Source organism: Salarias fasciatus, chromosome 12 (genome assembly GCF_902148845.1).
Source record: "Salarias fasciatus chromosome 12, fSalaFa1.1, whole genome shotgun sequence".
NCBI classification, from domain to species: Eukaryota; Metazoa; Chordata; class Actinopteri; order Blenniiformes; family Blenniidae; genus Salarias; species Salarias fasciatus.
The window spans coordinates 19,831,677-19,853,757 of NC_043756.1; the positions used below are offsets into that span (position 1 = coordinate 19,831,677).

Here is a 22,081-nt window from a genome sequence, read left to right on the forward strand (position 1 = left end):
ACGGCCTTTATTTTACTTTGCACCCGCAGATCGAACGGTCGCGATCACATCTTTGTGCCACTTTGTTTTTGCCCTTCTCAGCTGTTACGGCGGCAGTATTACTCACTTAGCGTTCCTGCGTTCAGCTCTTCAGTTATTGCAAAAAACTACCTGATGTATATGTTAAATTGTCTGTCGTTTCCCACGTTAGTGTTTATTTTGAAGAAGCAGCATGTTTTGTTCTCACTTAAGTGACCCTTACATACGCCGGAGGAGGATTTCCATTTAAAGTCAGGATGCCCCCCTCCTCCCCCACTTCACCCTGCCTCCTCCCTTTGTATGTCAAAGGGTATGTTTCAGTTCACTGTGATGTCTTTTTTTTTTTTTTCTTTTTGGTGCAATGTTGCCGACTGTCTTTTTTTTTTGTTGACATGCTGTCAAATAGTGTTGGAATTTAAAAAAAAAAAAGAGAAGAAAACCACCATCATAAGCACTCATCAACCCTTTTTACTCGTAGTAAAATTGCTTACAGTAACTCTAACTTGGGGTCATATCTATCTCTCTTGGTGTTGCTTCAAATAAGACGTGGATGAACACAAAAGTACCATGTTAATTACTGTTCAACCTGTGTTACTGCATACTTACATATTGTTGAAGAACCTGTAAATAGTTTGCATTGAACTTGCATAGACTCATGTTACTGTGGCGTGCTCTTTTTGCCTGTACAATTCTGCTTCTAAATGTGTGTGACTGTTGAGACGACACTCTTTTTGTACATGACTGTCTTTTTATTTGAGAATATTGATTCTGTCCTTTTTCATTCTAAAGTTGAGTTTGAAGAGTTCAGACATGCCTGAAGTTTGACTTTAATAAAGCTGTACTCTGTCTCAGTGAAACGCTCCCACAGTGTCCGTTAACTCTCCCAAGGAACGATGTGAACCACAGATACAGAAAAAGGCTTTGTTCAACTCTTTGTAGCATCAATTCTCAAACTTTTTACAATGTGGACCAAATGAGGGAAAATATGAATTCTCAAATTATTATGACTGATATCTGCAAAGGGGCTGACCCGATCAGTTATGGACAGTTTATCAAAGACACTTGAACTCTTTTGATAATAGTTCATTTTAAAAATTTTTTTTTTTTTTTTTACCAAATGGGCTGGTTCCCGCGTTGTTTTTGCGCTTAAAAGAAATAATATAAAAATAACACAACATTCAATAATGACTAATTGAATTACAATTTTTCCTATATTCTAGTATTTCTTTCAATTCAATATAACAATCAGAAGAAATGTAAAGGAAACACAATGTTGCCCAAAAAAAATTGTTATGCAACTGCAATCAAACAATTGTTTAATTTATTCACAGAGCAGAAAATTCGACTGAATTGAAAAAGTAGGGTTTTTTTATATTCAGTAGAGACGTTCTATTAAATTTCCTAATTTGAAATATATGTACTTCATTTAAATGCACTAAATGGCAGAAGTAAAGATAAGACAGCATGACACTTCCTCGCGTCGGAAAATCCACATTTCTCTTTCTCCAGCTGATCTTATCTCTGTTCACTGTCCTCTGTACAGCGACGTGGCTTCACGCGTGCACGTGTCAATTTACATAAAACTATCTACAAAGTCACTTCCGGTTTTGAAATTGTATTTGAAATTGAAGTTTGGTCGCCAGTCTAGCGAACACGGAGAGCGTATTTAAATTAAATAGACGATATATAAAAAAGTTAAATACTAATAGAGCTGAAATCTCGTCGGTCTATTAATTCATTTTTTAAAAGAATCTAAAGTGGGCGTCCGTAGTATTATTTTTGAAACTCTCACCCCGGAAGTGCGCTGTTGTTGACAGCGGCTTCACGCGCCGCTCCTCCTCCTCCTCTTCTTCCTCCTCCTCCTCCTCTGAGGGATGCATCCTGATTTCTTTTAAATGAACCACTTCCTCCATCGGCACAGATGAAGACGAGGAGGCCCGTCGCCTGCTGAAGGATGAGGAGATAAAGCTGCAGCCTGTCCGCGGTCAGTGGCTCCCAGTAACTCACTGTCACGAGGCGGAAATGATCCAGATGTTGCTAGTTAGCTTAGCTCCGCCTGCTAGCAGGCTGCCTCTCTGTGTTGGCCGTGTGTGTTTTTCCTGTCTGACAGCTCGAACTGGTATCTTTAAACTCTTCTCTGTTGTGTGTTCAGTGTCAAAGCTCCAGGATGCGTGGGGCTCCTGGGGGTGGGGGTGGGGGCGGGGGGAGCAGGTGCAGCATGTCGGCCTGCCTGTTTGCTTCCCAGGGACAGATTCTGTACACACCTCTGGGTGTCTTTAGCAGCCTTATAGGTAAAAGTAGCACAGAGGCCTGCTTTAACCCTTTGACATCCACTCAAAGAGAAAAGCCATATGCGAAACTTACACCTCTGATGTGCACCTTTAAAAACACACCTGGATTTTTTTAAACAAATTTTTCAAATGCCAGCCTAAAACCAAAGAATTAATTTCATTTGGAAGATGCTTTCATGCTATACAAGCCTTAAAGACACATTCTTACATTGCTTATTGCTTATAATTCAGGATTGTCCTATTCAATCTTATTTATAATCCATTTCCTCCATTTTTTTCCCCAGTAACAATCAACATACGTGTTCCTGAAGACAGTAATACAGTTTAACTTTCATTGATTTTATTTTTAAAGGCAAAGATCATGATCATTATTTTGTATTGCTTTTTTCCAAACGCCAGTAATCATATTCATTGGAATGAGATCTCGGACTTCTGCGGGTTCTGAAGTTACTCACATCGATGCAGACGTGTGTGTACTGAGCACTTATCAGCTCACTCACCAGCCTGGTTTATCAGTCCGAGTTTACTCTGTGAGAAGGCGGTCATAAAAGTGTCCACATCTTGTAATTATTCACTAGCCAGTTTCACTATTTACACATCAGCTGTTTCTTATATGAGTGACTGTGTTCCTCGTCATTAACAGTGAATTTTTGCGCTCTTCTCTCTGCTGAATTGTCATCAGATCCACTTAACAGAGAGGGCGGCGTGACCATGTGTGCTGTCGACTGAAGTCCATTCCAAGAGACAAAATGAAGAAGAGGCTGCTGCGAGGTTTCCTCTCAGAGGTGTCTGTCCGGCTGGCACTGCTGGTGGTCTTCCTGTAAGTTGCCTGTCGTTTTAATCACTCCTTCATGTTTTCTGTAAAAACTCATTTATAAATGTTTGTGCTCTTCACAGTGTGACGGAGCAGCTTCCTCCTTTCTACCGTGAGATCCAGCCAGAGGAGATGTGGCTCTATAAGTTCCATCGAGTGGAGAGAGACCACGTATCCACCGCTCTGATGTTTGTACGTATGTCTGCATCACAGAACGTCTGAAAATGTCTCAGAAGTTTGAGGCTCTTCGCTACGGTGACTTTGTTTTTGAAGGATGGAACTGAAAACATTTCTCGCTGTGATGCTACATCACTTTTAACACTCATTGTCTGAAACAGCCTTGGAAAAGTCTCTCAACAAATGCGAGTTTTATACACTTTCAGAATGAGAATCAAGAGCGAGCGTACAGTTCAGCAGCCTGAAGTGTTGATGCGTGACTAGACAGAATGCATCCTTACTTTCATGCCTTTAGTGCCAAATTCTAAGCCTTCCATTTATATGCAGGAGCTGAAATCAAGACTTCTTGGCCCAAGCACTGTTTTTCCAGGCTTTTTTTTTTGTTTTGTTTTTGTTTTGTTTTTTTTGGTCAGTTTTTTAATGAGCTGTGCACGGTGTAGTCCCTGGTTCATGTTTTTCGCTGACGGGAATGACACCCGGTGTGGTCTTCTGCTGCTGTAGCCCCATAAGACTTCTCTACATACCCATGGACACTCAGGGCTTGAAGTCTGTGCAGCATATGCCGCAAGAAAAGAAAGATTTTTCTCTCTACCCACCATTCTTATCAATCTGATCCGGGCGTTCCTGGCGTGTCTTTTCACATCATTTCTTCAGAACTTCTTTTTTTTTGTGGTGTCCCAAATCTATTGTGAGAAAGGCCAGAAAGTGGTCGTGGTTGATGTGACCTTCATGCTTTTTCCCCATCTCTCCCGCAGGATCCCTGTTCTTGTTCTTGCTACCTTGAGAAGATATTTTTCTGTTGTTACAGAAGATGTATGCACCTTTAGAGTGTGTTTTCCTCTGTTCACACACCCTAACCTCTAGCTGAACCTCTGTTCTTGATCCAATTGCATTGTGGGTTTTATATATATTCATCATTTAGCTTGCTGAGTCTTACATGAGCTACACAGGAAAATGGAAGTGATTTGTTGCTGTTCTCTCCTCTTCCTTCAGAGTGTGGCGGTGTTCACCCCGCTGATCGTGATCATGGTTTTCACCTTCCTGAACAAATCGGAGTGCGGCGACGTGAAAGAAGCGTCTCTGGGTAATAAAACACACACACACTCACACACACACACTCTGGCATGTCTTTGAATTATCAATCAGTAACTCTTGTTTTTACTAGAATTGTGTTTTTGTCTTCTGTCATCCAGCTGCCACTCTGACTCTGGTGCTGAACGGGGTTTTCACCAACGTCATCAAGCTTGTTGTCGGCAGGTAAATGACGTGCGTGGCGTCGCGGAGCTGTTATCAGTGTGGATGAAAGCCTGAGCTTGTCCGGTGTCTCTCAGGCCCCGACCGGACTTCTTCTACCGCTGCTTCCCAGACGGTCAGATGAACCTGGAGATGCGATGCAGCGGTGACCCAGATGCCGTCATTGAGGGCAGAAAGAGCTTTCCCAGCGGACACTCATCCTGTAAGAGCCTCTTATGGCCCGTCGCTCCTATATGACCCTATTTTCTATCAGTGGGCAGCAACAAAGAGCAAACGAATGAACAAAGTGAAGCAGGAGGACATACATCTTAAAATAGATTCACCAAGTGTGTCTGCGCTTTCAGGCCGTCGTTCTGCTGCGTGAGAAAGAGAGATTCTCATGTTCTTCTGAAAGCATCTCCTGAGCATTGTCTCTGTTAAAACTCTCCATGAACTCTCGTGACCTCTCTGATCCTGTCTTTCTGGTTGTAGTTGCCTTCGCAGGGTTGGGCTTCACGGCGCTGTACCTGGGAGGGAAGCTGCGGTGCTTCAGTGCAGCGGGCCAGGGCCGGGCGTGGCGGCTGTGTGCCTTCCTCACTCCTTTACTCATCGCAACTGCAATCGCTCTCTCCAGAACCTGTGACTACAAACACCACTGGCAAGGTCAGACTAAAGACACCGCTGTAAAATCACTGCATATGTGACATGAAGAATTACGATGAGATATGACCAGTCAGGGAAACTCTTCAAGTGAGCTGCACAGATGGGATAAACTACTGCAAATCAAAGAAAATGAAGCACTTCTGTGCTTAGCTAAGAAATTAAATTCAGTAACCACAAAGTTCTTGCAAGAAGTCTTTTTTTAACCCGTTTTATTTGTTCTTATTTTATGTATAACATGTAAAGTAAGTTATCAAGAAAAGTATTAGTAGGATTAGTTTTGTTGTTAATCACATTTTAAGCCTGGATTTGAAATGAAACCTCCTCACAAGCTGTGGTCTCCGTCCCTCCTGCAGACGTGCTGGTGGGGTCTCTGCTGGGTCTGGCCTTCGCCTGGCTCTGCTACAGACAGCACTACCCTCCACTTCAGGACCCAGACTCCCACAAACCCCTGCGGCACAGAGAGACTGTTCCCACTGCGCAGGAGCGCAAGCTGGCCAACTCCAACTACATCCTGCCGCTGTAGAGCCGCCACGCCTGCAGTCTGCACCGCTGTCATTCACACTTTCTTAGGCGGTGAAGCGTCTGATTCAGGCTTGTCAGCACATTGGTATTTGTTTATTATCGGCCCATATCACTCTGTCGTAAGAATTTTGCATTCAGTACGGAGACACACGGTTTCTGAACTGAGCTCCCGAGAGCCGCATCGGCACATCATCAAATAGGACAATCCACTGCACAGGCTAACACGCATTCCCAAACCTGAAAATGATGTCACTCCATGCTGGGTGTAGGAGTTTTAGATATCCTCTCGATTCCGCTCCGCCCTGCACACGCTCTGAGTCGTGCCTGTCGATCACACGACTCCACGGACACCAGTGGCTGCACCCACAGTCCCCTGTCCGCCGATGTCTGATTTCTACTTTTGTGAAGCAGTTTCTTCATCTACAGTCGATGTTTTGTGATTGTTAAAGTAAACTTGCGTCACTTTCCAAAGCACGGTCGACCCCTAAAGGCAAACGCTTTCTGATTTCTGTGCACGGACTTTCATTCTCGACCTTCCTTCGAAAACAACACGATTGTTGAGATTGAAGATCAGTAATTTGCTGGTTTGGACTAGATCTGGGTTAAAAGTGATGATTTAAAAAAAAAAAAAAATGTAATTGATAAACTTGTCAGATTAACGTGTTTTCAGCCGCTTCTCATCTAGAGGTGTTCAAAGTTGACACTCAGAGAAAACCGCTCCATTTAAGGACTCAAATAGCACAAGCACATCTTTCAGATTTCACAGCTTGCTGTGTCAAATCTTCCATTTTTACATGATAGTCTGTTAATTTAGGGTGTTTTTGATTGTGTTTATCCTGTCCTACGTGATTTGTGAGATAAAAAACTGCTGAATGTGTCGACATCTGAAAGGGTTTGAATATACTGAGGAAGTATTTTGATAAATTACAATTAAATATTTGGATTGAATAAAGAAAAGCAACCTCATAATGTTAAAAAAAAAAAGTCCATTTGATGAGGCCTAAATTAAAGAACTGGAATTATTCTAGTTTGTCAGCATGTCCACTGAATTCTTAACATGTTATAATGTCCTCAATGGTTTGATCCTTCTAGTTTTTCTGTGATATGAAGTCCTACTGCAGGAAAATGTGCCCAGGATTAGTTGACAGTAAGACGAGTATAAAGCATAAGCAGGATGCATCACGTCTCAAAAAGAAGAAACTTTTAGCCAAAAAGTAAAACCGTTGATTCTGGACGCAGACTCCTTAGTCTCCGTCACTCGTTTGATTCGTTTTCCTGCTGCCTCTGTCTTGAGCGATTCTAACTTTTACGTCTTCCTAAAATATATTTTGAATGTCTTCACAACACAAAAGGGTGACGGTGCCCGCTCCTCTGTGCGTAACTCGATGTAGCAGAGCCACTCTTCGCTTCTCACCGTGCCTGCTGTTCACAACGATCACCCTCATCCCCGCTCGAACTGATCCCATCATCCTACGTTGATACGTCTGTAAACAAACCCTGAGATCCATGTCACCTGTCGTCAGAGGTCTCGGGCTTCCTGTAGGTGTGTTTTCCGTGACCGCGCGCAGACTGACCTGCTGTCTTCAGTCTGAATTCCCTCCAGAGGTGGAGAGGTGCGACGGTCCGGCTGGGTTTTTTTTGAGCGGTGGTGAAACTTGAGCTTTCAGATGAACTGTAACCTCTCCCGGTGATGGTGCTAGCCCCCAGCGCTCCTGCTGGCCGGGTTTTCTATCCTGTCCATAGTTGATCTGGCATGTAAAACTTGGTGGTTTCTTATTACTTTTCATCTTATTTAAGACTGTGAATTCTCCACTTTTGCGTTTCATCCGTATGTTGAGTTTTTGCTTCGTTGTGTTTTTACTCCACCCTCCGTTTAACTTCTGATTATGTCGGTACGTTCGGTTTCACGGTGGAAACAAGTTCAAATGTAGATCTTACCGTCTTACATTCACGGTTTTTGGAACTGTGAGAAACGACCAAACATCTCTGATGTTCTGCAGGGACAAAAGCACTTCAGCTCGTGGCTGTGAGCCGAGCCCAAAGCAGCTGGATCACAGTGTTTTCACACCAAACACCACATAAGAGAGGGGGAAAAAAAAGATATATTGGTGCCTTTAGTTTAAAACATAATGTGGTTAGTGAATGAAGTATATACTGCATGTCACAGTGTATGCTCTCTGTCAGTTCTGAGTTTTATTTTTTTTTTTAACTATAAAATTCACTCATGAAGTAACTACATATTTCTTAAATGTGGCATGCTGCCTTTTTTTTTCACCTCAGAAAAAAATAATTTGCTGTTGTTTCAAAGCAATTGTTGATTGATTCAAAGGGAAAAGTTTCCATGTACAGAGTAACACTTGAAGTGTGGGACAGAACGAAGACGGAAACAACAGCATAATACCTTGATATCTTTATTAAAAACAATCACTGAGCTTACCTGCAGAGTGTACATGATGTACATGTGTATTTACTTTGGGAACATGTAGGAGTCTACTTGAATTTTGAATATGTGTGAAATAATAGTTATCATGAAAACAGGAGTTGTATTTGTAGGCACATGGGGAGCTTTCAGGGAAAAACTTATTTCCACTCTTGCATTTTTGATAAAACGTTTGCATGTTTCACAGCTGAAGAGCGACGAGGTTTTTCCTCTTCAGTTCCATCTTTTTTTAATCCATTTGTGTGTTTCTTTTTCCTCCGGTGCACTCGTACTGAATCAAATTGTGAATTTTATTTGTTCTCTTTCAGCTCTACTGTCATTATTGCATATTATACTGAAACTTGCCTGTTTGATTTATTTCTGCCAAACTCATATTTCCCCTTGCCTTGTGGTTTCATGTTGTAGCAGCTCATGCCGGGGCAGCTTCCTGATTGTTATTGCAACGCTTTCAATGAATATTTTCGTGACTATAAGTGATGTTTTGAAATGATCCTGCAATACACACTTTGTTTGGCAAATCTTCTTTTGACTTAGCAACCCTGATTTAAAGATGTATGTTTGTGAGCTTGGTTTATCATAAAAAACACAGACAAAACAATGAAGTTAAATCATTCACATCACTGTTAGAAGCCAACGGAAAGCACTGATCTCTAACAATATGGCTTAAAGAAGATGTGTTCATACACCCCAATCATCCATAACAATATGACCACCGACATTAACATTTTGTTCTTATAGTTGGTGTTTTAGAAAAGTGGAATGTGTAAGGATCTAAATTATTGGTGACTAGATGAATGGATTAGAACGACTTCAAAACTGCAGCTCTTTGAAGGCCTGTTGCCTTGATCTTGTGTATTGATCACAAGTGATCCAAGGAAGGTTCAACATCAAGCAAAGGATGAATGGCCAAGCCTCATTTAATTGGGAATATGGCAGGTGGTCTCAGTGTCATGACTGATTGGTGAACTTAATCTGTTTAAAAGCTGCAACGATTGTAGATTATGTCCTTAAACTGATTTTTGGAGTATATTGTATGCATAAAAAAAACAAAAACCTACATTTCATGTAAGTTGACTATTTTCACAGCCAAAATTTGAATCTCTTGTAGACAAAATGAACAATAAAACAAGGTAACAGTCTTTCAATTCTGAGGCGCATGCATCTTTTTTTGTCAGCAAATATCTCCGCCTGTTTGACATGTTGCTGTTTTGACATGGTCTCCTCGTGTACATTTTCTTACACAGATTCATATTTAACTGTCGTGCATTAATAAGACGCTGCACACGTTTTCCTTCAAAACTGTTGCCTTTTGCATTTTGTTGTCAGTAAGTATGATTTTGGCTCTTTTATGCATATGTTTCGCTGAAAATTGTTTCCAGCTGAACAAATTTGTAGAATTAAAAAAAGGAACTTTCACCAATATCACATGTAATTTCTGAAATCTTGATCAAAGTGATAGGCTCCATAGAATACGTTGACACAGGCATTGTTTGTATGTGGAAGATGCAGGTGCTTTTAGAAAGTTTTGTATTTTACAAAACTAAAAGTGAATTGAAGATAATAATGTTTACAAAAACTGATTGTAACAAACAGTGAAAGTCTGATCACAGAAAATCCAAATTCTGAGACAACTGGGTCAAAATCTATTTTAAAACTGACCGAGCGACTTGTTTTAGTAGAAAAAGTATCATCTCACTCATTTGCGCCAAATGGCTGCGTTGTTGTGTAAACACAGTGGGCGTGGACCAAACTACGTGACGTCACACGCACCCTCTCCTGTGATTGGTTTGAAATGACGCGTGGATTTGGCGCCACATTTCCAACCAGGAACAGAGCGGCGGCGAATCTGACATCAAAACAGAGTAACCCGCCTTTCTGTCCTCTTTTAGGTCATTTTTTCCTTCCTTTTTTTTTTTTTTTATCGTAGTAAGTTTTTAATCAACATCCGGAAATGTTCGTCACAGACATACGAAAGGAGTTTTATGAAGTTGTCTCTAACCAGGTGAGTTTTGTGCGCTGAATGAAGGAGCGGGAGAGGGTCGCGTTACTGCGCCGACAGGCTGCATCCAGCTTTCAGTTCAAGACGTAAAATGTGAAGTTTTCTCGTTTTGGTTTCAGAGAGTTGCCCTCCTGGTGGCAGCGGATATCGACGCCCTGTGCGCCTGTAAGATTCTGCAGGTAAGCTCACGTGCTAAATGCTAGTAGCTTCAGTTTGGTCATTGTGTTGATCACTGGGGTCTCCCATCATCCGGTATTAAATCTAATGCACCCCCATGTTTTGTCTCAATGCCATCTGAAGCGCTGTTCTGCATTGCTGCATGTTGTCTCCTAAAGCCACACAAGCAGAAGACACACTGATACATTCTTGATATTGAACTGAATGTAGCTGTGTGCACACTACACTAGTGTAAATGTGTTTAGCTCTCTCACCAAACAGCAATCTCCTCTGATTGAGTCTGGACTTGTTGACTTTTCAGTGTAGAGTTTGCATATTGTTGTTTTTTTTTCCCTACAGGATCTTCATTCTCTACTCACAGTCCCAAAGAGTTCTGAAATGTCAATGTCAGCTGCTCAGTATCACATTTTAATAGCTACTGAAACACCACTCTTCATATTTGACCTAACCTTACTCCTATCACTGTCACTTTTCTTTCTGTAACAAAAAAAGTTGAAGAATCCCATTGGTTTAATAATTGTATTAAGCAGTATTTGTTTATTTCGTGATTCTTCCCTAGGCGCTCTTTCACTGCGACCAGATCCAGTACACTCTTGTGCCGGTCACAGGCTGGCAGGACCTCGGCACTGCTTTTCTCGAGCATAAAGAGCAGGTATGATTAAAACTGACCTCACGATGCAGAAGAAGTCATGATGAAATGCTTCAGGGTTTCATGACAAAGTGCATCGTGTGTTTGGTTTGTGTCTGGTTGTAGTTTCGGTACTTTGTCCTCATCAACTGCGGGGCAAATGTCGACATCCTGGAGATGCTTCAGCCTGATGATGACTCCATCTTCTTCATCTGTGACACCCACCGGCCCGTGGATGTGGTCAATGTTTACAACGACACTCAGGTGATCCGGCCCCGTCCCTGTTAGGAGAAAACACTCTTCGTGCACTGAATAACATTAAAGCGCTTCATCTCTCTGCTTTATCGACTGAATTTGAGCAAAGTTTTAGGAAAAATCTTTGGTGTGAACGGACGTTGACTCCTGTTATTTCCCCCACAGATTAAACTGCTCATCAAACAGGATGACGACCTGGGCGTACCTTCCTACGATGACATTTTTCGGGATGAAGATGACGAGGAAGGAGGGGATGACTCTGGAAATGAGAGCGATGAGGGCTCAGAGCCCTCGGGGAAACGGAGGAGGTTTGACGAGGTTTGTGTTGAGTCAGTGGCTCATGCTAACGGGAGCCGGCAGAGTGAGATATTGACATTGGTGTGTTTGTGTTGTGTCAGGGAGCAGTGGAGAGGAGGATTGAAAGGCAGCGAGCCAGGAGGGAGTGGGAGGCGCACAGGTAAGTTGTTTTTAACAGCTGTTTTTATTTACAGTTTATTGTATAAAATAAAATAACTAAATGCATGCTGTCATTTCTGGTTTCTCAGGAGGGAAATCCTGTTTGACTATGAGCAGTATGAGTACCATGGAACATCTGTGAGTACACAGATATTGCATTATTGTCTTGGGAAGCCAAAAAGTACATACGAATTCAGATTTTCCTGGTGTCTGGCCTCACATTCACGTCGCTTCTATTAAAATATTTTCATTTGTTTCCTCTGCCAGGCCTCCATGATGTTTTTTGAGCTTGCTTGGGTTTTGACCAAAGATACAAAAGACATGCTCTGGTGAGATATCAGAGTGCATTTTCTTTTTGACTGAGCAAAGCATGATTAAATTCCCGGTACAGAGACAGTGTGTTGTCTTTGCAGGTGGGCCATCATTGGGTTGACAGACCAGTGGGTTCACGATAAAATCACACAGTAAGAGTGTCTTCACTTTTTTCCAAAATTACTATGAATTTGTTGTCGTTTTTGTTACTGAGCTGCCGTTTGCAAAAATTCCCGTCAACCTTGTCTGCTTTTTTTCAGTATGAAGTATGTAACGGACGTTGCAACAATGCAGCGTCACGTTTCCCGACACAGTCACCGAAACGAGGACGAGGAGAACACGCTCTCCATCGACTGCATGAGAATCTCCTTCGAATACGAGTATCCTTCATTCATCTGCTACAGCGAATCTTTATATCTCTGGTTTGTCTCGCATCGCGGGGGGAAGTTACGTGTTTTCCTATAACCCTCTGCTCCAGCCTGCGTCTGACGCTCTACCAGCACTGGTCTCTGTATGAGAGCATCTGTAATTCCTGCTACACGTCCTGCAACTTCAAGCTCTGGACCTTAAACGGACAAAAAAAACTCCAGGAGTTCTTAGCTGACATGGGGTATGTTTCTGTAAATCTATGCTGTGTGTGTGTTAGTTATGTTAGTTGATTGGCAATGTTATTTTATAAAGTGGAAGGTTTTTTTAAGTAATATATAACATTTATTTGCACAAATAGAAAACCCTTCCTGTTCATTGCGATTTGTAGTTTTTTGAGTTTGATGGCGACTACAGCCTGCTTCATTGAAAGCATGACTCCTCAAACACACATCACGTTACTCTACTGCAGAAAAGTATCTGAAAGTGCTGAGTGTCATTCACCACATCCTATATGCAGTCAGCAACCCTACAAGACGTCTAGTAAAAAATAATGTATGTATTCTTCCTCAGTCTTCCCCTCAAACAAGTGCGGCAGAAGTTTAATTCCATGGACATGTCGATCAAAGAAAACCTGAAGGACGTCATCGAGGAGTCCGCTAATAAGTTTGGGTATGGAGATGCACTTCAAACATGCTTTCTCTGAATTTTCTGTACGTAATCAGTTTTTATTTCCTATCAACAGCTTGAAGGACATCCGTATCCAGACGTTCGGTGTTCACTTTGGCTTTAAGAACCGTTTCCTGGCCAGCGACATGGTTCATGCCACTGCTGCCTTGCTGGAGAGCACTGAGAAGGACGAGAGTGACAGTGACAACTTCATCAAGGCTCTGGATTCACTGACCAGGTGCGGTGCAGTCGGCTTCAGTGTCGGAACTGCATTGTATTTTTGTATTAGCTGCTCTAGTGTTCGTGTTCATTTAGAGTTGTGAAATGTTCACATCAACTGCTTTGGTCTGTGTCTTCTTTTCTTCTTCTATTCAGGAGTAACCTGGATCGTCTACATTCGGGCATCGACCAGGCGAAGAAGAAGCTGATGGCCATCCAGCAAACCGTCGCCAGCTGCATCTGCACCAACCTCATCCTGTCACAGGGACCCTTCCTCTACTGCTACCTCATGGAGGTATGAGTGTGTGGAGTCCTGATTCGTGTGTGTGTGTGTGTGTGTGTTTTGCTGGTTTTTATCAGTGACTCTGCTGAGGCGAATCCTGTCCTGCTCTTTAAAGGGAACACCAGATGTGAAGCTCTTCTCCAAGCCCATGGCTCTGACCCTGCTCTGCAAGTACCTCCTCAAGGCTTTCATTCATTCTGTGAGTTTCTGCCGCTAGTTAAAAGCGATCCAGGATGAGGCCGAAGTCACACCGCTCCTGATCGTTTTGTCTCTGCCCGTCTTCGCCGCTCAGACGAGAAATAAACGCTGCAAACTGCTTCCCCTCATCATGGCGGCTCCCAAGGATGTGGAGAAGGGAACCGTCATTGTTGTGGGAATCCCACCAGAATCTGAGACGTCTGACAAGAAGAAGTAAGATCTCACTTTAAAACAGGGAAATCGTGACCAACAAAGTCAAGTACTTTTCATTTTTCTCCTTGTAATAACATGATATGACTTGGATGGTGTCTTTTTCTGGTTTATAAACCCTGACAGACAAATTACCAAATTGAGCTCTTCAGACTGTAAATACTTCATTATTGCAATGTGGAGAAATAAACAGAAGAAGCTCATCTTATAGATTCATCTCTTCGTCTTCCATTTCCCTTTGAATGAATTTTCACGTCTTCTCCACGTCCTCTCAGTTTCTTCGGCCGGGCGTTCGAGAAGGCGGCAGAGACCACCAGCTCCAGAACTCTGCATGACCACTTCGACACGTCCAGTGAGTGAACGCCTCTGTTCCTGCTCAGACACTAGGTGGCAACCTCCACTTGCTTCTGACCACGACACACACAGACACACACCATCACACACATGTTCGAAACTACAGGCAGTTTAATATCAAGTCCCTCAAATGCATATTTAGAAACAACTTTTGAATATTTCTTATTCTTTTTGCACTCCTAAATATAAATTATCCTTTTTTTTGGTCGTGCATCACAACATGTGGCAGGAAAATGAACAAAACTAATTTTTCCTCCTCTGTTTTTCTCTGCAGTCATTGAGCTGAAGACGGAGGACAGAAGTAAGTTCCTGGATGCTCTCATCACGCTGCTGTCATGAGAAACTTCAGCGCCGCCTCCAGATCGACCCTGAGCTCTCCACATCTTCAAGAGGCGAAGCTGAAATGAATGACACGCCTCGAACATGTTTTATTCTTGTGCCCCTTTTTCAAGTTTTTTTTTTTTTCTTTCTTTGTGTATATTGTACAGTGTCTTTAAGTGTCTGTATGATTTTTTGAAAGTTTGGATTTTAACTGTCTTTTATTCTTCTTTATGGTTGTGATTAATTACATTGAGTTTTAACATTGATTAATAAATCATTTTAAATTGCTTGAATTGAAGTCCTTCCCTTATTTTTTTTGACCAGTCATTTATGAGTTTGGTTTTATATGATCAGATTTATTCTTTTGATTAATGAAAATGTAATGGTTCTTGTGATTGTAAGCTTATTGTGTCATTGAATCAGAAGAAATGTTTTTTTTATACAGTAATAACGTGCTTGTTAGACCACCAACATGTTCTGCTTGTCATAAAAAAAAAAGAATCTCGCTTTTAGATGTTACATTTGTAGTGAAAGACAGAACCCGAATATACAAATTGAGAAGTGTATAATAATAAATGTTACAGTGGAGCAATGTGGGCATAAACGTTTTTTTACATTTTAATAATCTGAAGTGAAACACAACACGTCCAGGAAAATGAAGAAAACAAGCAAAGACCAGAGTTTGTTTCTTCAACACTGGATCTGTTATTGTAGAACTGACTCAACTCGAACTATCGTCACTAAAACCAACTTCATAATCTCACCGACTGGATGTGGAGAGGTTGAAAATATTGAGCGTTAATAACCTCAGCCAACTTAGTTCGTTTGTGTTCACACTCGAGCAGAAAGCATGAATTTATGAAACGTGCCGAATTTTTAAAGAAGAATGGAGGTAATTTGTCTAAAGGAAGCTGATATGAGTTCATTTCTCCATCCTCTTATAACCTGACCTTGTTGACCTAAACGTCCTAAGCTCAGCCCGCTCATGTGGGTCAGAGGTGAGGCTCTGCAACCTTGGCCTATATTGAAGCCGGACCTCTCGCTGTTTGTTTGTTTTTTTAAAAAACGCCACTCCAGAGAGTTCCTGGAAGGGGGAGGGCTGAGCTGCTCTCTGTGGGGTAATTGAGATCTTTATCGCTCTCTGATCAGGACGAGACATGACCTTCAGGATGAAGGGCGTTTGGATGGCGTCACAGGAAAAGGCCGACTGAACGTCGGGCGAGAGCGAGACGTGCCGCGATCTGCATCATGCTGCAGCTGGAGATCAGGCGATCCACGGTGGCATACGTTTCATTCCACTGAGGAAATCTTCAGGTTTTCTTGTACTCATGTAGAAGTTTTACTGTCCAGACACAAACTGTTCCAGATAAAGTTGAGCAGTTCATTATCGAGTAGCCTGGATGTACATGGATGTTATTTAAGCTTCATCAGGTTGTTCATGAGTTAAAAAGTTGCCCATAAAGCAAAACTCTGGTTTTTATCAAGAAGAGCCGGCTCCTACATCCCTGTCAACCAAAAGCCACAAATATGTGAAACTAAAGGTTTATAATTCTTTAAGAATCATCCTCCAACCTCCTTTTTTATTACAAGAGAGTAACATGTGTACTTAATGCAGCAGGACTGGTACATCTCAACACGAAGCGTGGGGGAAGACTCAGAGTGAAACAATTCACAATTTAGTCCGTTTAACTTACAACAAGAGACAGTTTGTGCAAGACTTTTCTTCTTTTCGCTCTTTTTTGTTTTACTTCCTATATCTGGACATTTTTAAAGACAGCAAATTGACTGAAAACATGAGAAATTGAATAGGAGAAACATCAGAATTGTGCACGGTCGGTGAACTTCCTCTTCCACTGACAAAGGAATAAACAAACATCTGTAAAACACAAAAGTGTAACTCTCGGCTCAACATGAAAAAACTGAATCACACAACTTGATATTGATCTAAAAACATCCACAACCTTCATCATCTTTCAGCTGAGGCTTTCAGGGATCATTACAGCGGATCATCTAGTGCTATCTATATCAATTAAAGAAGAAATGCCACTCATGCTGATATATTCAACCAAATCAGTGCTAACTAGTTCTTACACTGGCTCAAGTGAGGCAGCGGGATCCAAATAGACATGTTTCTTTGCTTTTTTATTTCTTGAAGAAAAAATCTTTCAAATGTTATTGTGAACTGCTGCATGAATCTTGTTCTCTTGACATTTTCCTGATGGTGACATCGCGGTCGGTGAGCTGCGGCGGCTCGCGGCCCTGCTGATGTTTTGGTGGCACCTCCACCTGTTCCGGCCGTCGTTCGGCCTTCTCTCCTCGGCCGTCAATCACTCCACTCTCCACCCCCGCCTCTTGCACCTCTGGTGAAGTGGGGCCACTGCCCTTTACGCCGCTCTGCTTCTGAGGAATGTGGCGTCCAACAGACCCGACACACACACACACACACACACACACACACACTGAGGGAAACATCTCCCCAAAGCCTGGCTCCTGTAGGCAGCAGCTTTATCTGAGCGCCTCACACTCAAACGGTTGTGTTGCCTCAACAGGGGCGAGTCGAGCGGCTTACCGCGTCCCAGATGTTGTGATTGTGACTTGAGTGATGCAACACTTTTTTTTTTTTGACAGTACAGAGATATCCTATTTGACACACATATAACAGTATTCTCTGCTTTTTAATGAAAAATCAGTTTTCCCTCACAGACTGAATCACAACACTTTTATTTTAGTCAGTTCTGTGCTCCGTAGATGTTCAATTGAACAGCTAAACGTGACAGAGCAACAATCACTTTGTGGTTTAATCAATTTTTAGCACGATATGTGTAAGCAGGAATGACAGTTTGATTATCAATAAATTCTAGGTTTTAATTTCCTTCAACTAATCGATTGTATATATACTCGTATATAACTACTCTATAAAAGCAATATCAACTCTGTTGCTCTGAATTTATTTCTGCACGACGTGAGTCAAATCACAGCCGTGCCGTAAAACACTCCCCGATTTAGATTAATGGAAATATTCACCTATCTATCTATTCACCGGTATAGTTCTCTGATATCAGTATATCCCAGATAGTCAAAAATGATTAATTTCTCACATCTGGACAAGTTTGTACTCTGAGGTTAAACTTATCTGCTGGCAAATAAATGATCATTAGGATGTAAGTGAAACCTCGATCTCAGCCTGGTTCATTTATTCATAGTTGCGGTTCTAATAACGAGATTACTGGATTTGACAGCATAAAGCAAACAAATAACAGTTTCTGGTTATAAAATCAGCACATTTCATTTCATTTGTTTATTTTTTACAATACACAGTGAAAGTTCAACATCTCTCCAAATCAGAGGTGACTGTTTGTGTCTGTCTTCCTCCTCTAACAATCGCGGATTCCTGATAGGATTAGCTTTACTGGAAAGCCAGAAGCACGGCGTAGTCCGGCCGCCCCCCGACCCCCCGACCCCCCGTCACGCTGAGTGAGACACACCGACGCAAAATCATACAAGCAAGCCCATAAAAGTGCTGTCCAAACTCAGAAACCTCAGGGAGTCGTCAGAAACGGCCTGTATTTTCTGCATTGCTTCTTCCACCGTCACCACAGCCTGTCAGCCTGATGCCCTTAATGATCCCTGACCCCTGCCACCTCTGACCTCAGGCGCCCTCTCACAGCTGGGGCTGTTATTCCCCGAGTCGGTCTTCCCCTCCTTTATTGTTTCAAAGCGCTTTGGAGCAAAAGAGATTAATATAGCCTCGAAAAAATTTGCATAGATTCAAATCCTCTGAATTGGCTTAAACTAGAACCTTTAAACTCCGTTCATGTAATAGGTTTTCTTTAAATAGGGTTTTGAATATATCAACTGTTACATGTGTCTGTATATTTTAAAACACTTAGGTACATTTTTTGCTCTCTCTTTTCTCAACTTGATTTAAGTTAGTGACTGATATTGTCTTGGAGCACAATTTTGCACCACAAGATGTCGCGTTGTGCATGAAGAGAAATAAATATTTAACACAGTGGTCTAGTCTGCGCGTTAGGCACATCTTTACAAACACAGTGGATCTCTGCAGCTACCAACCAGGAAGAAGAGCCACAGTGTCACGGCTCTTCAAAATAAAGTGACTCAACACTGCCACCTAATGTACAACATGATGCATTATTTAAGTTTTATATTATGCCCCTTTAAACATGTTTCTTCTTCTGTGATGCAACATTAGAAAGAGGCATCAGTTTAAGCCTTGCTACTGGTATAGTAGCAGTCAGTGTAAATTTTGATTAAAAAAAATATATATATATAAGAAAATATAGATAAAATAACTTGAGCTTATGAGGAATTACGTTTTCTCCCACTTGTTTTTGTGCCTCTGTGGAGAAAAACCCTCGCAGGCGTGACATTCCCATTATATCTGGGTTTGGATGCCGGGATGTCGGGGGGAGGTGAGTACTGGAGGAGGACAGCAGTCTGGGTCTGCAGTGGGGTGTGATGAGGGTGTCTCCTCTGTCATTCTCTGTGGTAGGTGGCGCAGTCATGCAGGACTCCCTTTAATGGATAACAAGCAGAACAACTTTCATTCTTGAAAATACACTGTGCTCCCCTGCACAAAGACAGAGGGAAAAGAGAAGCCAGGCAGAGAGAGAGAGAAAAAAACACTTCAACCTTGTATTGTTCTGGAATGATTTTTTTTTTTCTTTTGCACAAATTAAGTGATTTTTTTTTTCCAGCCAACAGACCTGATAATAATTAGAGTTTATCAGCAAGAAGTAATTAGTGTGGAAAAAAATACCCTTAGTGCACATCTAAATCCTGTTTTGTTTTTTTAATGAGTGTACCAGACAATCTGTTTCTTTATTCAAACACTGATTGTCGCATCCTACAGTAATACCACATGTAAGCCCATGTCACAGCTCCGCCTGCCTTACGGCCGCTGGCAGCCACAGACAGTGATCCAATTTACGTTTGTTTTCTTCATCTAAGCTGATTAAAAACTGACATCACAAAGATTTGAGTGACCATGCTAAATCAGAAATGCCTCCTGATCCCACCCAGACATTCCTCATCAGACCAGGACTCTTTTCTCATCTCAGCAGAGGGCTGTCACTCAACACTTTGTCTTTAAAAGTCTGTCGCTCGCTGTATAGGTGTGATTATTTAGATTTTCTTAGTTTTAGAGCCATGGTGACAAACTGGTTTGGGCTCGGGTGAGACACTTATGTGTAATGATTCAGACTTCTTCTGAAAAGAAGTCTTGTCGAAAATCACTCTTGCACAAATATTAGTCAACAGGAAATTGATGTAAGTCAAAGTGACAGTGCGTGTGTTCCTGTGAATGTCTGTGACTATGTGCCATTTACCATGTGCCAAAAAAAAGAAAAGCTATTTGGTATAGAAGATGGATGGGTGCTTCAGTGTTGTATTGTCGGGTTAATAGAATTTGATGTGATGTTAGTTTGTAGCTACATATGTTTGCAGTTTAAAGTTGTGGTTTTTGGACTCCGGTCACAGTTAGTTCAGGTTGTTCAGGTTGGGATAAATGAATAAATAATGCACTTTGTAAATAATTGGATCCCAAGCGTGTGCACACACACGTGGTATGATACATGTGTCCAAATACTTGAACTCTCTCCCTCAGAAATAAGATCTCCTCCATCATAAAAACAGGAGAGATTCCCTGTTATTGCCTACTCCTCTTGTAACTCTGAGATAAAAACTCTCCCTGTACACTTTATTTATCACCGTGTTAAGAAAATACTTCACCTTTACCTTAAAATGTCTTTTATTTGGCTTAAATTACAAATGAATGTCAAGTGGTTTGAGGATTTTGTGCTCACATATTTGGCAGGATTTAAAAGAACTTGAGATCATGTTGACCTACTGATAAGTGGTCTGGAAAGATGCACTCTTCAGCTGAAAGAATAAATAAAGCAAGATGTATGAACTATTATGCAAGCTCTAAACTGACAGCATAAACTTTTTTATTGTTTACACAGACAGAAGTACTGGCATCTTTTCACATATTCCAGAACATGTAAGCATTACTGGAAGTTCCGACTTCTTCCTTCACCATTTTGTGAAATCATTTATTCAACAGTTTTACATTTCATGCACTGTGCATTTAAATGGGTGACAGCATGAGTTACGTTCAGAAAAACCCGACGAGATAACGCTGCATGCGATAACGCGAGAAACGCGAAGGACTCGACAAAAATACTGAAGCAAAATCAAAGGTGGTGAAGTGGTTAGCACGCTCACCTCAAGGTTCAGTAAGAAGGCCGTCCTAATAATCTCAGCAATGTTGGACCGAGCATCTTAAGGCCGACACTTCAACAAACACTGCAGAATTAATTAAGTTATGCAGGAACAAGGTTCAGGAACTCAACTACAAGATGGTCAAATGGTCTGTAGTCAAACTACTCTGACTGATATCACAGCGGTCTTGCCAAAGATCCATCATTCGTTCATCATTTTTGTGAAGGATTATTTCTTATTACTTTACAAAAATCAGAATGACGTTGCAATAACGTTGCAATGTAATCCTCTACCTCCAAAATAATCACATTTGAGATCTAAGAGAAGCTATTTTTTTTGCTGCTTTTTGAATGTGCATTTTTTGTGATAATACAATTAGAGTTGAAAAAAATAAATAAATAGAGAAATGTCTATACTATTAGAGGTCTAAAACACTAAAGCAATTTCTCTGTTTTGACTATTTATTGAAATTTTGCAGGCTTTATAGGTGGCTCACAGAGGTGTCTTCAGCTAACTAGTTTCAAACTGATATTGCTGTCATTTTGTTTGAATACTGAATGTACTTGAGCACCCAGCATCCCATTTGTCTTTAACTGAGGTTGAGTCAGGCGTACCAGTGGAGTATATTTAACAATTACATCCAGGTTTCAATGCACTGGTATAGTTTTTCATTACATTTTAAAGTGCACTATGCACACAAAGACGATGCATGTTACTGAGTTGCATTTTACCAAAATATCAGCAACAGCTGAAGCTGCATTCACTGCTTATAGCAGTTTTATTGGTGTCTCCTCTGATTTGATGAAAAATGATGAAGCAGGTGTCATTGTGGATTTCTCAATCAAGTGAGTATGCATAGTTCACTTTCTTATTAAAGTCATTTCTAAAGTTTTCTGTTGAAAGAACAAATACGTGTCGCTTTGTGAATGTTTCAATATGTTGAATGAAGATGAAAAATCCCCCCAAAATGTCTGACATCAGCTGCACACATACCTGTGTTGGCGTGCGTACTGCAGCTCCAGAGCCGTTTACCTCATCCTCCACACTCCATACGCAGAAATACCCCCCTCCCCGCTCTCCCACACCCTTCATGTTCCTTCCTGTTTCCTGTTCCGCTGTCCACTGCGCAGGAAACCTGCTCATTCTGCTGAGCGTCGACAAAAACCTGTGAGTCACCGAGCTGCAAACTTTAACGTGCTCAAGGAAAAAAAAATATAAAAAAAACGTGTCTTT

General features: G+C 41.5%; 2 protein-coding genes across 2 annotated transcripts; both read left to right on the plus strand.

The window, feature by feature from the left end:
- Nucleotides 1-1,849: 1,849 nt before the first annotated feature.
- plpp5 (phospholipid phosphatase 5) lies at nucleotides 1,850-8,100 on the plus strand. The gene is made up of 8 exons (XM_030105744.1): nucleotides 1,850-2,002; nucleotides 2,992-3,129; nucleotides 3,207-3,315; nucleotides 4,294-4,384; nucleotides 4,494-4,557; nucleotides 4,632-4,756; nucleotides 5,026-5,196; nucleotides 5,550-8,100. The coding sequence occupies exons 2-8, from the start codon at nucleotides 3,059-3,061 to the stop codon at nucleotides 5,717-5,719; spliced, it is 801 nt and encodes a 266-aa protein (XP_029961604.1). The 5' UTR covers nucleotides 1,850-2,002; nucleotides 2,992-3,058; the 3' UTR covers nucleotides 5,720-8,100.
- A 2,009-nt stretch (nucleotides 8,101-10,109) lies between these two features.
- On the plus strand, nucleotides 10,110-14,721 carry cdc45 (CDC45 cell division cycle 45 homolog (S. cerevisiae)). The gene is made up of 18 exons (XM_030105742.1): nucleotides 10,110-10,160; nucleotides 10,277-10,336; nucleotides 10,894-10,986; nucleotides 11,089-11,226; nucleotides 11,383-11,535; nucleotides 11,616-11,674; nucleotides 11,763-11,811; nucleotides 11,941-12,002; nucleotides 12,087-12,137; nucleotides 12,246-12,365; nucleotides 12,464-12,595; nucleotides 12,925-13,023; nucleotides 13,097-13,258; nucleotides 13,396-13,534; nucleotides 13,638-13,721; nucleotides 13,815-13,933; nucleotides 14,206-14,282; nucleotides 14,559-14,721. The coding sequence occupies exons 1-18, from the start codon at nucleotides 10,110-10,112 to the stop codon at nucleotides 14,621-14,623; spliced, it is 1,713 nt and encodes a 570-aa protein (XP_029961602.1). The 3' UTR covers nucleotides 14,624-14,721.
- Nucleotides 14,722-22,081: the final 7,360 nt, after the last annotated feature.